Genomic DNA, 15,381 nt, shown 5'->3' on the forward strand with positions numbered 1-15,381 from the left:
CTGGTACTATTGAAAGAGTTAAAAACCATGACAACATCCTATTTAAAATTTCATAAATTTCAGTGTACACAGACAGGCACTGCTGTGGGTTCATTGACTAGCGCTGTCTTACCCACCTCTTGTTTTTTCTTTCGGCCCTTTGCTGTGCCAGGCACATATGAGTTTGTCTGCTTCCCAGCTAAGCAGGGGCTGGCATGCTCTTCATGGAGGGATGCCCAGTCACTGCAGGAAAGGACTATGGTGCGCCATGCTGGGCAAGGGCTGGCAGTTCTCTTTAGGGTGGGGAAGGGGCGGGACTGTCCACAGGGTTCCCACGCTGCACTTGACAGTTGGGAATGACGGTTCCCCAGTGTTCTGGCTGGGTCCCAGAGTGCTTCATTTATGTGGCCCACAGTTGACATGTGACTTGCTAAGTCTGCTGCGGTAACTGGCTGCCTAAAGGAAAAGCATGCATCTAGAACGTGGAGCTAAGATTGGAAGGGGTTTCTACCTGGTCCACCACTGCAGCAGCTTGGGCATGGTGCTCTTTTGACCTCCAACTCCTAGAATTCCGTCCTGGCAGCGTTTAGACTCTTATCCCCCCCTCCCGTTCCTGGCTCCTCCGTGCTGTGGATGCTCATATAGCAGCACCAGACTTGCTCGTTGTGTTGTGTCTGTACAGGCAGTGTTGTTGTGTGTCTCTGAGTCTGAGCCATTTCCTTTTTATTCATTTGGCTGTTTTGAGTGGTTCTCATCTGAAGAGCTATCTACCATCTTCAATATCCAAGCCACAGAATTCTTTCTGTCACTCAGGTTTGAGTAAAACCAATATATCCTTAAGAGAACATTCTGTGCTTACTGTCCTGCTACTAGTTTCAAAAAAAGGTACCTATCTCAGTTACCTTTAGGGAAAATACCCAGTCACATAATATGAACCAGCCTGCCTCTTGGGTTCTTAATAAATAAGATTCCCTTTTGCAACCCAAGGGAAAGGAAAGAGGGCAGGTACTCCCCAGCTCCCCGCCACGTCTCACTGGTTGCTTTTCTTTTCCTTTCTCCTTGCCCTTTTCCTTAGTTTTTTTTTCCCTTCAAATTTCATTATAGGAAATTCCAAACGTATGCATACTATGATTTATTACTCATTATGTATTTTAATTTGTGAATTGTCACTTTTGTGTTCTCAGTTTTTTTATGTAAAGGTGTTTCTCCTCTTGATGATCTGCATGAATTGTCCCCGTATAAAGAATATTAATCCTTTATCACCTTTGCAGTAAATGTTTTCCCTAGACTGCCTTCTAACCTGTTGACGATGCTTTTGATGTATATTTTACATTTTTATCAGTCACGGTGATTGGTTTCTGCACCACCTTCAGACCATGGTAATTTCTTCCAGTGCTTTTGTGCTTGAAGACTTTTAGCATTCTAAGATCAGATAGACAATCTAGTTTTTTAATGTTTTGTAAATATTTAGCTGTCAGTTTATCTAAAATTCATTTTGTACATAGTATGAGGTAGGGATATAACATTTTTCCCCGAATTGTCATTTATTTGAGCACTCTTTATTGATTAACTATTTCCCTATGATTATTGCTGTCACATTTTTATCAAGCATAAATTCTTATACATGCTAGCATAGGGGAGCAAAATTTGCCACCCCCAAAATGTGTCTCTTTGGCATGAGGATTAATTTCGGCTGATTATTTTTAAGAAACAGAAGACTCAGGAAGTCTTTCTTTTTACCTCCCCGTTAGCTGCCTAAAGAGTTTAGATAAAGGGCCTATTTCTGAAATCAAGCTATCACCAGAGATGTCTGCCGAGTATGGGCTAGGCGTGGCAGGGGAAGCTCTAGGCAGACTCTAGAGATCAGTGTCCTCTCTGTGTCCTATGTCTCTGCATGGCCCAGCAAACATTTGTTTACCAAACATTTGTTTTCCCATCTTACCCTCCTCAACTTTGAAGTCCCACGTGTCTACTCTCCGCATCCTCTTTTGTCTTTAGCTGAAGATGGTATTTAAGCTGAGGGTTCCAGCCATTTTGGCAAGTTTCTCAGTTCTCCTGGCTCTCTCCCATGTATACGTGTTATTAAACTTTTGTATGATTTTCTCCTGTTCGTCTGTCTCACGTCAGTTGAATTCTTAGACTAGCTGGAAGAACCTAGTAGGGCAGAGGAAAATTTCTTCCTCCTTGACACTAGGGTTTATTTGGGTGGCTTGTTATACTATCCCATCGATGTCTCTGTTGAGTTTGCCACCAATTTCAGACTCTTGTATTTGTAACAGCCAGCAGGCCAGATTTCTCTTCACCATTCTTCCCAGACTGTTCCTTTACTCACACTTTTTTCATAGCTAGTCTGAACCATTTTTTCCTTCCAAATGAACTTAAAATGTTTTTGTCAGACTCTTCCTCCAAATACTGTTATTTTGATTGGAATGACTTTAAATCTAAAATTTCATTAATGTCATTACCATAGTGAGTCTCTCTATCCAGGAAAAGACATATGGTAGATTTCTTAATTTATTCTAGGGGGTGTGTGTGGATTGTGTATCCCGCAGATTTCTCATCAACGTCATTCCTGGACAGTTTGTAGTTTATGGTATCATTTATTTATTATATTTTCAAACTAATTATTACTGGTACATAGGAAAGATTTTGATTTTTTTATATGTTTATTTTATATTTGGCCACCATGCTTAACTCTTCTAGTAATTTTTCAGTTGCTTCACTTGGATTATTTTGGAAATTAATAGTATCAACTCCCATATGATAACTTTATCTCCCTTCAAAGAGCAAAACTTTTTTCAAGCCTGATTGTATTAGCTAGAACTTCCAGGACAATGTTAAATAATAGTAGTACTGGCAGGAATTCTTGCCTTGTTTCTGATTTTAGTGGAGATGTTCCTAGCGTTTTCTCTATTGACTCTCATGTTGGTTGTTGGTTAAGATTAAACATCCTTTATAATGTTAAAGAATTTATTCTTAAATTATCAACCCCCCCCCTTTTAAAATCAGGAATGGCTGCTGAATTTAGCTAATGCTTTTTGAGAATCTATTGAGAGGTTCATTTGGGTTTTCTCCTTTGACCTCCCCATTTGGTGCGTTACATTAATAGATGTCCTAATAACAACCTTTGTTGGATTTCTAAGGTCCGCTTTCCTTTTCCTCTGCGTACTTGGGAGAGGTTCAGATTTGACCACCATACTATGAATTTGATAGATTCTGCTCTTTGCCATCTCCAATGTGAAATTTAATTCTGCTGCTACAATATTTCTTTGTAATTCTTCCTTGGTTTGCTGAGCTTTCTCTTCACTCCGGTTTGGTGTCTTTCCTTCTCAATATGTTTTTATTCCAGTGGCTTTCTATACCTGTTTCACAGAGTCCATGTTTTCTTGTGTTCTCTTAAGGATGCCATTTTCTAAAATATTTCTTCTGGTTCAGACACTAAATGTAGACTTTTGTGCTTCCTCCAAGTCTTCAGAATGATACGCATTTCCGTTCTGCTGCTAGAGGTTTTCATACGAAGCATGCTGTCTTTGGGGGTATGTTTATGCATAGTAGAAGGAAGATTTATTTATTCTTTGTTAAAGACACAGGCTATGTGGATTTCATTTGAGTATCCTCATATTCTCTTTGGTATTGGTTAGAACCCCTTCTCAGCTCCACTCCTGGTGGCCAGGTTGACGCACAGAGCTTCCAACCCATTTCCCAGTGTCTAGCAGCTTCATCTGGTGGGTTCTGCTCGACCCATATGGAATCGCTTAATCCTACTACTAGATTCTCTGACACGCTGAACATATAAAGTATGTGAAAAACTACAGTCTCCAACATGCATTGGTGCCTGAATTTTACTTGTGAAGTCTCCCACTCCCAGAATGCAGTGTGACAGTACCAAAGCCATCACTTCAGCCCTTTTGGTTTATGGGAGGAGTGTCCAAATGGATATAGACCAGCTTTGGGAGTTGTTGGTTTCCCTTGCAGACAGTAGCCCTGTAGTGGAGGCGTGGCTGTCCAGTTTGCTGGTTTCTAGATGAACTCTCCATTGCTAAGCCATGAGGCTGACAGTGGTGTCAGTAAAACACTATCTTGTTTCAGGTTTCTGCTGCACGAATTGGCCCCAGGTTGTTTTTTTCTCATTTCAGCCTTAGGTTTATTGTTAATGGAGATTTCTTCCAGATTATTGTAACAGGATGACCATCAGTCTAAGTTTTCAGTAATTTGGGGGAGTTTTCTCATTTTCTGTATCTTGATAGGTATTTTAGTGGAAAGCTGGGAGAGGCTGTGTTAGTGGCGGTTAAGCAAATGCTATTTTAATCTAGAAATCCAGTGTGTGTGTATGTATGTATATGTGTGTGTGTGTGTGTGTATATAAATATATATATATATGTATTTTAATTTTTGGCCGCGCTGCGCAGCTTGCGGGATCTTAGTTCCCCGACCAGGGACCGAACCCACACCCTTGGCAGTGAAAGCGCAGAGTCCTAACTACTGGACCGCCAAGGAATTCCCTATATTTTGGTTTAGAGCCGTGGTCGGCAACCTTTTTCTATGAAGGGCCAGATGATAAATGTTTTAGGTGTCGTAGGCAATATGATCTGTGTTTTAACCACGTACCTGTTGTTGTAGCATGAAAGCAGCATAGACGATACTGTATGTATACAAATGAGTTTGGCTGTGTTCCAATAAAACTTTTCAAAAACAGATTTCTCGAGTATTTAAAAGGAATATCATAGTTGGAGTGGGGTGGGGTTCTGGAAAGCTGCAGTTCATCCTGGTGATATCATCCCATGCTCTTTAGGGATAGAGATACCCAGAGTTTATAGTCACACTTTCTGGCGTAACGATCGGAGCAGGGATTTTCTCCTCCCTCCCGAGGCTTGGGGAACCTCTGCAGCTGTCACAAGTGTTCATATCAGATGCAGCTGAGAAGCCAGCCGGTCCTTCCTTCTTGGCGACTGGTGATGCTTCCTGTAGATGATCTGGTCTCTTCCCAAGGCTAGAAACTCCTAGTGTTTTGGTTATTAACCACAACAGGTTCACTGGATAAAAAGGAACAGCCGCTGTTGCTGCACCTCCTTGCCAAGATTCTTGTGCCATTAGGATTTACTTGTCAGCTGGAGACCTGGGCCCTTCACCTCTGGAAACAATGCTGCTCTCAGGACCCCAAGCCACATTTCTCTCAGTGGTGTGGAAAACGTTCTCCAACTTCCCAGCTCTAGCCTTGGCAGCCCTCAGCGTTTCTAAGACCTGGAAAGAGCCTAAAGTCTAACCGTGGCCTCCCATCTCCCTGGGGGAAGCAGGTCTCTGGTGTGTTTAATGCTGTTCTTAGAGCAGAGTTAGCATATCCAGATCCATTTATATGATCGTGCCCCATCTGAAGCTGAAGTCGGAGGAAATCTAAGAGCTCTCTATTGCAGCTGAAAGGCGGGGCTGGTGCAGAAGGGCCACCAGTCATGTGAACTGCAGGCATGGCCAGGAGCAGCCTTGGGCTGCGCTGGGTAGTTCGGAGTTTCGTGCTCTCTGTTGGAAGGAAGATGGCATCATCACTTGGTAGCGAGCGCTCACTCCCCCTTCCCTGTCTCCGTGGATCCCGCCACCATAGAGGGCTCTGAGTGCCAATAGCCTCTTAGCAGCCGAAGAGCAAGCTGAAAACTGTCTTTAGAAAAGGGTGGAATTCTTGGTTTCACAAGGGCCTAGGAACCTCTTGGAGAAGCCAGCCTTTTGGGACTTTCCTCTCTCTGAGCTGGGGTATTTTGAAGGAATAGATGGAGGAAAGGGGAGTGACTAGCTTTGGGTTGTGATCAGCCAGCTTAGCTGTCTTGTGAGCACCCATGGCAGAGAACTCTTCCCCTGCCCCACCCCAGGTAAGAAAAGTGCATAGCCCAGAGCTGGTTTACATCCTCTGCCTCAGGAAGTGTAGGGTACGGGGACCCCCACCTCCCAACGCTGAACCCCTTAAATCTGCTTATTTTCATGTACCCATGGAGGGGAGTGGACCTGTGATGCAAGCAGGATTATTTGGTCATGAGTGTCTGCTGACTCAATCTGGAGAGGCTTTTGAAGGAGATGAGATGAAATTTCATCTGTGCTACAGAGAGCAGGGGTGCATTGCTGGATGGAAAGAGGTCTGGAGGCCGGGTGTGAGCCAAGGTAGGTGAGGGAAGCATGGGGGTGTGTGAGGGCAATTAGGACAGCCTGACATGTGATCTTGGCATTGCAAGATTGATGCCCTGTTGGCCTTGGGGCCACATGATATTATGAGAGTTCAATAGCCCCATGACCCTCCCATTTTCTAGATCCCATTTATTATACCCTCAAATTTTTAAACAGCAGTATTCTCCCCAGGGAGACTCATATCTCTAGGACCGTCCTGAGTTCATGAGGTGGGCTCAGGCTGAAGCTGTTGTGTCTTAATGGTTTCACCATCTCAGCACCCCCTTTCCTAGTGCTCAACAGACCAGCTGCTCTGGAACCCCCAGAGGAGCAGCCTTTTGGCATCTTCACCTCAGAGGTAGCTGCTTTTTGGTCTAGCTTTGGACTCATTACTGAAAAGGGTGTTTGGGAGACTGCCTCTGACCTGAGCAGCTTTATTAAGACTGTTCTTGGCACGGGAGAGGAAGCCGTACATATGAATGCTGTAGATTTCAAAGGGAAAGATACTGGGAACCTAAAATCCGTAGTAAATAAACAGCAATTCAAGGACACCAATTTCCTTTCTGATACGGAAGCTGCTCTGGTGTCTGCGGTCCTCTGAGCCACTGCCAGCTTGCTGCCTGCAACCATACATATTCTCCCGTAATGCATAGAAGAGGGAAGAAACTTTCAGATTGTTCACAGGTCTCCCCTCCCCTTCCATACACAGCAGAAGCAGCCTTTCTCCCCACGTGTACATATTCAATTTTGTTCTCTCCTGGGAATTTTTGACTTCTACAGTCTTGGCCCACAGTTTCTTTCTTTTTTAAAAAAAAAAATTTTATTTATTTTTGGCTGTGTTGGGTCTTCGTTGCTGCACGCAGGCTTTCTCTAGTTGCGGCGAGTGGCTACTCTTCGTTGCGGTGTGCGAGCTTCTCATTGTGGTGGTTTCTCTTGTTGTGGAGCATGGGCCCCAGAGTGCACGGGCTTCAGTAGTTGCAACGCGCGGGCTCAGTAGTTGTGGCACCTGGGCTTAGTTGCTCCGCGGCATGCGGGATCTTCCCGGACCAGGGCTTGAACCCGTGTCCCCTGCATTGGCAGGCAGATTCTTAACCACTGTGCCACCAGGGAAGTCCCTGGCCCACAGATTCTGATTCAGTATTTTCATCTCCCCAAATTCTCTCCTGGAAGTCTCTCTGAAGGTTTTTGGAGCAGGGACTGCTTTTGTTTTTTTTTTCTCTCTCGTTGGGCTGTTCTGCTTTCAACATGTGCTTGAATGTACGCAATTTCCCGGTAAAAGCAAGGCCGGAGATACAGATGACTTTTCCCATCTGGGGAAGCATGAAAAGGAGTTCTCAGCAGAGGAGCGGGGACTGATCATTTTGGGCCTCTTTGTACTTTGTCAGCACACCTAATCCTTTTGGAAGCCAAGTGCAGAATCTACTGTGCTAATTATTGGGCAAAAGTAATTCCAGGAGGGGAAAACAGTACAGGATAATAGATAAGGTTTGGGTAAGCTATGTAGGAGCTGTTCAGTGGGTAATGAAAAAGTAGGGGGAATTCCCTGGCGGTCTAGTAGCTAGGATTCTGCGCTTCCACTGCTGGGGGCACGGATTCAATCTCAGGTCGGGGAACTAAGATCCTGCATGCCGCACGGTGCGGCCAAAAAAAAAAAGAGAGAGAGAGAAAGAAAAAGGAAAAAAAAAAAGAAAAAAAATAGACGTTTCATTCTCAGTATAAAAGTAATCCAGTCACTATAAGGAAAACATCAAGCGTTACAGAACAATAAAGAAGAAAATAAGAATAAGTGATAATTCCTCTTAATATGTTGGTATAATTTCCTCCCAGTCTTCTGTGTATATATGCCCATTATGAAAAACAAAATTGGGATTATTTTATACATGCTACTTTGTAATATAGTGAAAGTTAATATGCTATGATTGTTTCCCAGTGTCATTAAATATTCTTCTAAACATGATTTCTAATGACTTCATAGTATTTCATCATTTGAGTGGACATAATATGTATTTAAACCGTGCCCTGTTATTCGACATTTGGTTATAGTTCTGCTATTTCTTAAGCCTTCGGAGCAAGGCTTAAATCTTAGCATCTATTTCCTCATTTGTCAAAGCAGGCTATGAATAGTAACTACTTCTTTGGTGGTGGCAATTAGATGAGAGATGATCCATGTTAATCTCTTAGCGTGAAACCTAACATAGACTAAGTAATCAATAGGTGTTGATAATATATAGAATTATCCTTGTCCTGACGCTTCACCATCTGTGTACTAACTTAACTGTTAGAATTAGGATCCCAGGGAAGGCAGTTTTCATTCTGAAATTCTACTTATCTGCATGAAAGCCTCTGCAGTTGTGTAGCCCCATTTGGTCCAGAACAAGGAAGTGGGAAACCACCAGTTGCAACCAGGAAGTTTATCTTCGTGCCCACAGGCAAAGCCAGCCAAGCCTTCCTGTTGTACTTGTTTGGTTTTCTTTACTTGTTTTTTATTTTCCAACTTTTATTCTGAAATTTTTCAAACATATGGAAGGGTGAACAGGGCAGTACACCAAGCACGGCTATGACCTCCACCTAGATTCAGCAAATCTTAACGTAGCTCCTGGCTGAGGGGAAAAATGTCGATCCAGACTTCAATCAACATGACAATGTATAAATAACTTCTAATATATTCATATAATTGAATAATATACAGCAGTGAAAAACAGACTAAGTGTGTTAACATGGCCAATTAGAAGAAGCCATGTTGAATGAAACGTAATTTGCAGAAGGGGATGGATATGCATGTACACACACACACACACAGTATATCATTTATCATTTATTTAATGGGATAGACGTGAAACAACAATGTATATGGTTTCTGGATATATACAAATGTAATAATGTATAAAAACATAGGAAGGACTCCAACTCCTTCAGAATAAAGGCTCCATCTGGTTAGGGAGTAGAGGAGATGAATGGTATTCAGGAAGGTTACATGGAACTTCAACTAAATCAGTAATGTTCAAATTTATTAAAGTGGGATGCTGGACGCAGAGGTTCTTTTTATATTATTTTTATACTTTTCTGTATGTTGGAAAATTTTAGTGTTAAAACTAGAGGGAAAAAGCACGATTTAAAAGGCTTAGAATCTAGGATCACTTATTTTGTAGGTGTAAAAGCTGAGGCTGGGAGAGTTGAGTGTTTTGCTTCTCATATATTTTTGAATTTTATTGAATTATCATACAGTAGAGTTGACTTTTTGGCGTACAGTTCTATGAGATCTTTTTTCATTTTTTTATTATGATAAAATACACTTAACATAAAATGTAACATCTTAACCATTTTTAAAGTGTACGGTTCAGTGGCATTAAGTACACTTATGTTGCTGTGCAACCATTACCACCATCCATCTCCAGAACTCTTTTCATTTTGCAAAAACTGAAACTCTGTACCCATTAAGCAATAAATCCCATTACCTCCTATCCCCAGTCCCTGGCAACCAGCATTTCTGTCTTTACGATTTTGACGACTCTAGATAGGTACCTCATACAAGTGGAATCATACAGTATTTGTTCTTTTGTGACTGGCTTATTTCATTTAGCAAAATGTCCTCAAGGTTCATCCATGTTGTAGCATGTGTCAGAATGTCTAAGGCAGAATGATATTTCATTGTATGTATATAGCATATTTTGTTTATCCATTCACCTGTTGATGGACACTTGGGTTGCTTCCATGTTTTAGCTATTGTAAATAATGCTGCTATGAACATCAGTGTACAAATATCCCATAGAACCCCTGCTTTCAATTCTTTTGGGTATATGCCCAGAATTGGAATTGCTGGATCATATAGTAATTCTATTTTTAATTTTTTGAAGAACTGCCATACTGTTTTACACAGCAGCTGTACCATTTTACATTCCCACCAACAGTGTATAAGAGTTCCAATTTGTCCATATCTTTGCCAACATTTGTTGTTTTCTGTTTTTGATAGTAGCCATTCTAGTGGTGTGAGATAGTATCTTATTATGATTTTGATTTGCATTTCATTTTCTACTTTCCCTTGTGATTTCTTCTTTGATCCATTGATTGTTTAAGAATGTATTTAATTTTCACAAATTTGTGAATTTTCCCATTTTTCAGTTGACCCTTGAACAACATGGGTTTGTACTGCATGGGCCCACTTATACACGGATTTTTTTCAATAAATACTACAGTACTATACAATCTGCGGTTGGTTAAATCTGTGAACATGGAACTTTGGATATGGAGGGCCAACTATAGAGTTATATGCAGATTTCCGCTGCTTGGGGTATTGGTGCTCCTAAAACACCCCCCGCCCATGTTGTTCAAGGGTCAACTGTACTTCTGTTAATGATTTCTAACTTCATCCTGTTATGGTTAGAGAAGATATTTTGTGTAATATCTATCTTTTAACATCTGTTGAAGCTTAGTTTGCCACCTAACATATGGTCTATCCGGGAAATGTCCCAAATGCACTTGAGAGAATGTGAATTTTGTTGTTGTTGTTGGGTAAAGTGTTCTCTATATGTTTGTTAGATCTAGTTGGTTTATTGTGCTGTTCAAGTCCTCAAATTTCTTGCTTTTCTTCTGTCTGACTGTTCTGTTACTGAGAGTAGAGTATTGAAGTCTCCAACAATTATTGTAGAACTGTCTATTTCTCCCATCAACTTGGTCATTTTTTCTTCATATATTTTGATGGTCTGTTATCAGATACCAACATGTTTATAATTGTCATATCTTCTTGCTGTATTGAACCTTTTATTAGTAAATAATTTTCTTCTTCGTCTTATAAACTCTTTTTATTTGGGCAGACATTTATTTATTTATTTATTTATAAATTTTTATTTTTTTTTGGCTGCGTTGGGTCTTCGTTGCAGCACGCAGGCTTTCTCTAGTTGTGGCAAGTGGGGGCTACTCTTTGTTGCAGTGTGTGGGCTTCTCATTGCGGTGGCTTCTCTTGTTGTGGAGCATGGGCTCTAGGTGCATGGGCTTCAGTAGTTGCAACACGCAGACTCAGTAGTTATGGTGTGCAGGCCCTAGAGCATGCGGGCTTCAGTAGTTGTGGTGCGTGGGCTCTAGAGTGCAGGCTCAGTAGTTGTGGCACACGGGCTTAGTTGCTCCGTGGCATGTGGGATGTTCCCAGACCAGAGATCAAACCTGTGTCCCCTGCATTGGCAGGCGGATTGTTAACCACTGTGCCACCAGGGAAGTCCTGTAAACTCTCTTGATTGATAGTTTATTTTGTCTGATATTAGTATAGCCACCTCTGCTCTCTTGGTTACCATTTGCATGGAATATCTTTTTCTGTCCTTTCACTTTCAATCTATTTCTGTCTTTGGATCTAAAGTGCGTCTCTTGTAGACAGCATACAGTTGGATCATATTTTTTTTTAATCCTTTCTGCCAATCTCTGTCTTTTGATTGGAGAGTTTAATCCATTTACATTTAAAGTTAGTACTGATAAGCAGGGGCTTCTGTCATTTTGCTATTTGTTTTCTATATGCTTTATAACTTTCTGTCACTCATTTCCTGCATTACTGTCCTCTTTTGTGTTTAGCTGATTTTTTTTTGTTAGTGTAACAATTTAATACTCTAATCATTTCTTTTTGCATATATTCTCCAACAATTTTCTTGGTGGTTATCATGGGGATTACATTTAGCATCCTAAAGTTATAACATTTTACATTGAATTTATTAGCTTAATTTCAGTAATGTACAAAAACTCTGCTCCTTTACAGTTGCATCCCCACCCCTTTCAGTTAGTGATGTCACAAAGTTAGATCTTTATACATGTATGCCCCCAAACTTAATCTATTTAAATGCATTAGTCTCTTAAATTATGTAGAAAACAAAATGTGGAATTACAAACCAAAGTTACAGTAACACTAGCTTTTAGACTAATAGTTGTGTTTTTAAAAATGTATTAATCTCTTAAATCATGTAGACACAATTAGAGTTACAAACTGCTGTTACACTAGTACTTGCTTTTATAATTGCCCATGTATTTTCCTTTACTGAGATCTTTATTTCTTCATACAGCTTTGGGTTACTGTCTGGTGTTCTTTCATTTCAACCTGCAGGACTCCCTTTAGCATTTCTTGCAGGGCAGGTCAAGTCATAACAAACTCCCTCAGTTTTTGCTTTTCTGGAAATGTCTTAATTTCTCTCTCAATTTTGAAGGATGGTTTTGTTGGATATAGGATTCTTTGTTGACAGGCCCCCCACACACACCTGTTTAGCACTTTGAATATGTATCTGCCCATTGCCCCACTGCCTTCTGGCCTCCAAATCTGATGAAAAATCAAATTACTCTATCAGTGTGGGTCTATTTCTGGACTATTCTGTTTCGTCGTTTGATGTCTTTTCTTGGCCAGATTGTTTTGATTGCTATAATTTTATATAGTAAGGCTTACAGTCAGGTAGTGTGATTCTTTCATCTACCTTCTACTTTTTCAAAATTATTTTAGCTATTCTTTCTTTGCCCTTTCATATACATTTTAGAGTCAGTTTGCCTGTATCTACAAAATATCCTGCTGAGATTTTGATCAGAATTGCATTGAATCTATAGATAATTTTGGGGGGAATTGACATCTTCCTTATGATGAGCCCTTTAATCCTTGAACATGGTATGTCTTTTTATTTGTTAGATCTCTGATTTCTTTAATCAGCCTTTTGCAGTTCTCAGTGTACAGATTCTGTACATATATTGTTAGATTTATACCTAAGTATTTCAGTTTTGGGGAAGATAATATAAATAGTATATATTTAAAAAAATTTGGTTTCCAGTTTTACACTGCTATTGTGTAGAAATGTTATTGATGTTTGTGTGTTGACCTTGCAATCCTGCAACCCTGCTAAAATCATATTAGTTTTAGGAACTTTTCTGTTGATTCCTTGGGATTTTCTACAAATATAATAATTCTTTGCAAACAGAGATAGTATTATTTCTTCCTTTCCAATCTCTATTATTTTTGTTACCTTATTTCACTGGCTAAGACTACTGGCATGGTGTTGAATTGGAGTGCTGAGAGTGGGCACCCTCGTCTTGATCCTGATGTTAATGGGGAGAGCATTCGGTATCATTAAGTATGATTTTGGGCATAGTGTTTTTTAGATGTCCTTTATCAGGTTGAGGAAGTTCCCTCCTATTGCTAGTTTGTTGGTATTTTTGTTATCATAAATAGATGTTGAATTTTGACAAATGCCTTTTCTGTATCAATTGATATGATCATATACTTTTTTATTCTTTACACTGTTAATTTGGTAGAATTCATTAATTGAATTTCAGATACTGAGTCAACCTTTCATTACCAGGACAAACCCCACTTAGTCATAGAGTAATGTTCTTTTTATATTGCTGCATTAGATTTGCTAACATTTTATTGAGGATTTTAGGGTCTGTGTTCATGAGGGATATTAGTTTAGTTTTAGTTTTCCTCCTGCTCCCCCTCTTCCTCCTCCCACCTCCCCTCCCCCTGCCCCACAGTTTTTGTATCTGGGTAATAATAGCCTCATAAAATGAGTTGAGAAATGCTTGCTTCTGTTGTATTTTCTGGACCAGGTTGTATAAATACTTGGTAGAATTGATCACTGAAGCCATCTGAGTCTTATTCAGAAGATTTTTGACTACAGATTCTTTTTCATTGAGATATAATTGACATATAACATTATATTACTTTCAGGTATATAACATAATGATTTGATATTTGTATATATTGTGAAATGATCACCACAATAAGTCTGGTTAATATCCATCACCACAGATAGTTGCATATTTTTTTCTTATGAGAATTTTTAAGATGGTTAATATCCATCGCCACAGATAGTTGCATATTTTTTTCTTACAATGAGAATTTTTAAGATATGCCCTCTTAGCAACTTTCAGATAATACAGTACAGTACCTATCGTCACCACACTGTACATTATATCCCCATGACTTATTTCTTTTATAACTGGAAGTTTGTACCTTTTGACCACCTTCACCCATTTCACCCACCCCCAACCCCCTGCCCTCTGGCAACCACCAGTCTGTTCTTCGAATCTATGAGTTTGTTGTTTTGTTTATTTGTTTGTTTTAGATTCTACATATAATTGAGATCATGCAGTAATTTGTCTTTCTGTTTCTGACTTACCTCACTCAGCATGATCCCCTCAAGGTCCATCCATGTTGTCACAAATGGCAAGGTTTGGACTGTGCAGGTTATCTATTTCATCTTTGGTGAGTTTTAGTGGTTTGTGGTTTTAGAGGAAATTCTCCATTTTTTCTAAGTTGTTGAATTATGTGCATAGAAATATTCATAGTATATCCTTATTATCCTTTTAATTCCTGAGGGGCTGTAGTGATATCCCTTCTTTCCTTCCTAATATTGATAACTTCTGCATTCTCTCTTTTTATCCATGTCATTCTGCCTAGTGGTTTCTCAATTATATTGCCTTTTTCAAAGGCAAGTTTTTGGTTTCATTGATTTTTCTCTATTGTTTTTGTTTTTACTTTCATTGATTTCTGCTCTTTATTATTTCATTCTTTCTGCTTGCTTTGGGTTTATTTTGCTCTTCTTTTTTTTGGATTCTTAAGGTGGAATCTTGGGTTACTGCTTTGAGACCATACTTTTTTCTTAATATAAGAATTTCATGTTATAAGCATCTCACCCATTTTGGCATATCATATTTTAATTTTTGTCCAGTTGAAAATATTTTATAATTTCCTTTGAGAATTTCGTTCTATGAATTTTCCTTTCCAGGCACTCAGAGAACTTTATCTGTTCCATGTCTTTTGATTCTTGGTTATAATCAAGTGCTAAATTCAAATATGTCATCTGATGAGGGTTTTTTAATAGCTTCATTTGTCATTGTGAATGATAATGTGATATTCATTTACCTTACTTTATTAAGGACTATAATGGTTATCATGTATTGAGTGCTTACTATGTCCTAGGCACTATGTTGATCACTTTACATGGTCTTACCTCATTAAATTCTCTCAACAACTCTTTTAGTTGGTACTGTTATTAGCCCCATTTTATTATTGAGGAGACAGAATCACATATTTTTTTCTTTATTGTTGAAAATTTTATTATTTATTTATTTATTTGGCCATGCCGTGGGGCATGCAGGATCTTAGTTCCCCGACCAGGGATCGAACCCATGCCCCCTGCAGTGGAAGCGCAGAGTCTTAACCACTGGACCACCAGGGAAGTCTCTGAATCACGTATTTTAAGTGATTTGTCCAGAGTCAACTCAGCCAGTAAGTGGTAG

At 39.8% G+C, this 15,381-nt stretch overlaps 1 protein-coding gene across 11 annotated transcripts in view; it reads left to right on the plus strand.

Moving 5' to 3' along the window:
- The window catches only part of TMEM164 (transmembrane protein 164), a 164,002-nt gene that overhangs the window by 83,230 nt on the left and 65,391 nt on the right, over positions 1–15,381 (plus strand). The window contains exon 4 of one of the 11 annotated variants that reach the window (XM_061178763.1): positions 5,961–6,071. The exons of 9 other annotated variants lie outside the window; for them this stretch is intronic. In XM_061178763.1, coding sequence (XP_061034746.1) covers positions 5,961–5,976 — 16 coding nt within the window. In that variant the 3' untranslated portion in view covers positions 5,977–6,071. Of the gene's footprint in view, positions 1–5,960; positions 6,124–15,381 lie in introns of those variants that run through there. One more of the 11 variants, XM_061178762.1, reaches the window with a different exon arrangement.

The sequence above is a fragment of the Eubalaena glacialis genome, chromosome X, assembly GCF_028564815.1.
Source record: "Eubalaena glacialis isolate mEubGla1 chromosome X, mEubGla1.1.hap2.+ XY, whole genome shotgun sequence".
NCBI classification, from domain to species: domain Eukaryota; kingdom Metazoa; phylum Chordata; class Mammalia; order Artiodactyla; family Balaenidae; genus Eubalaena; species Eubalaena glacialis.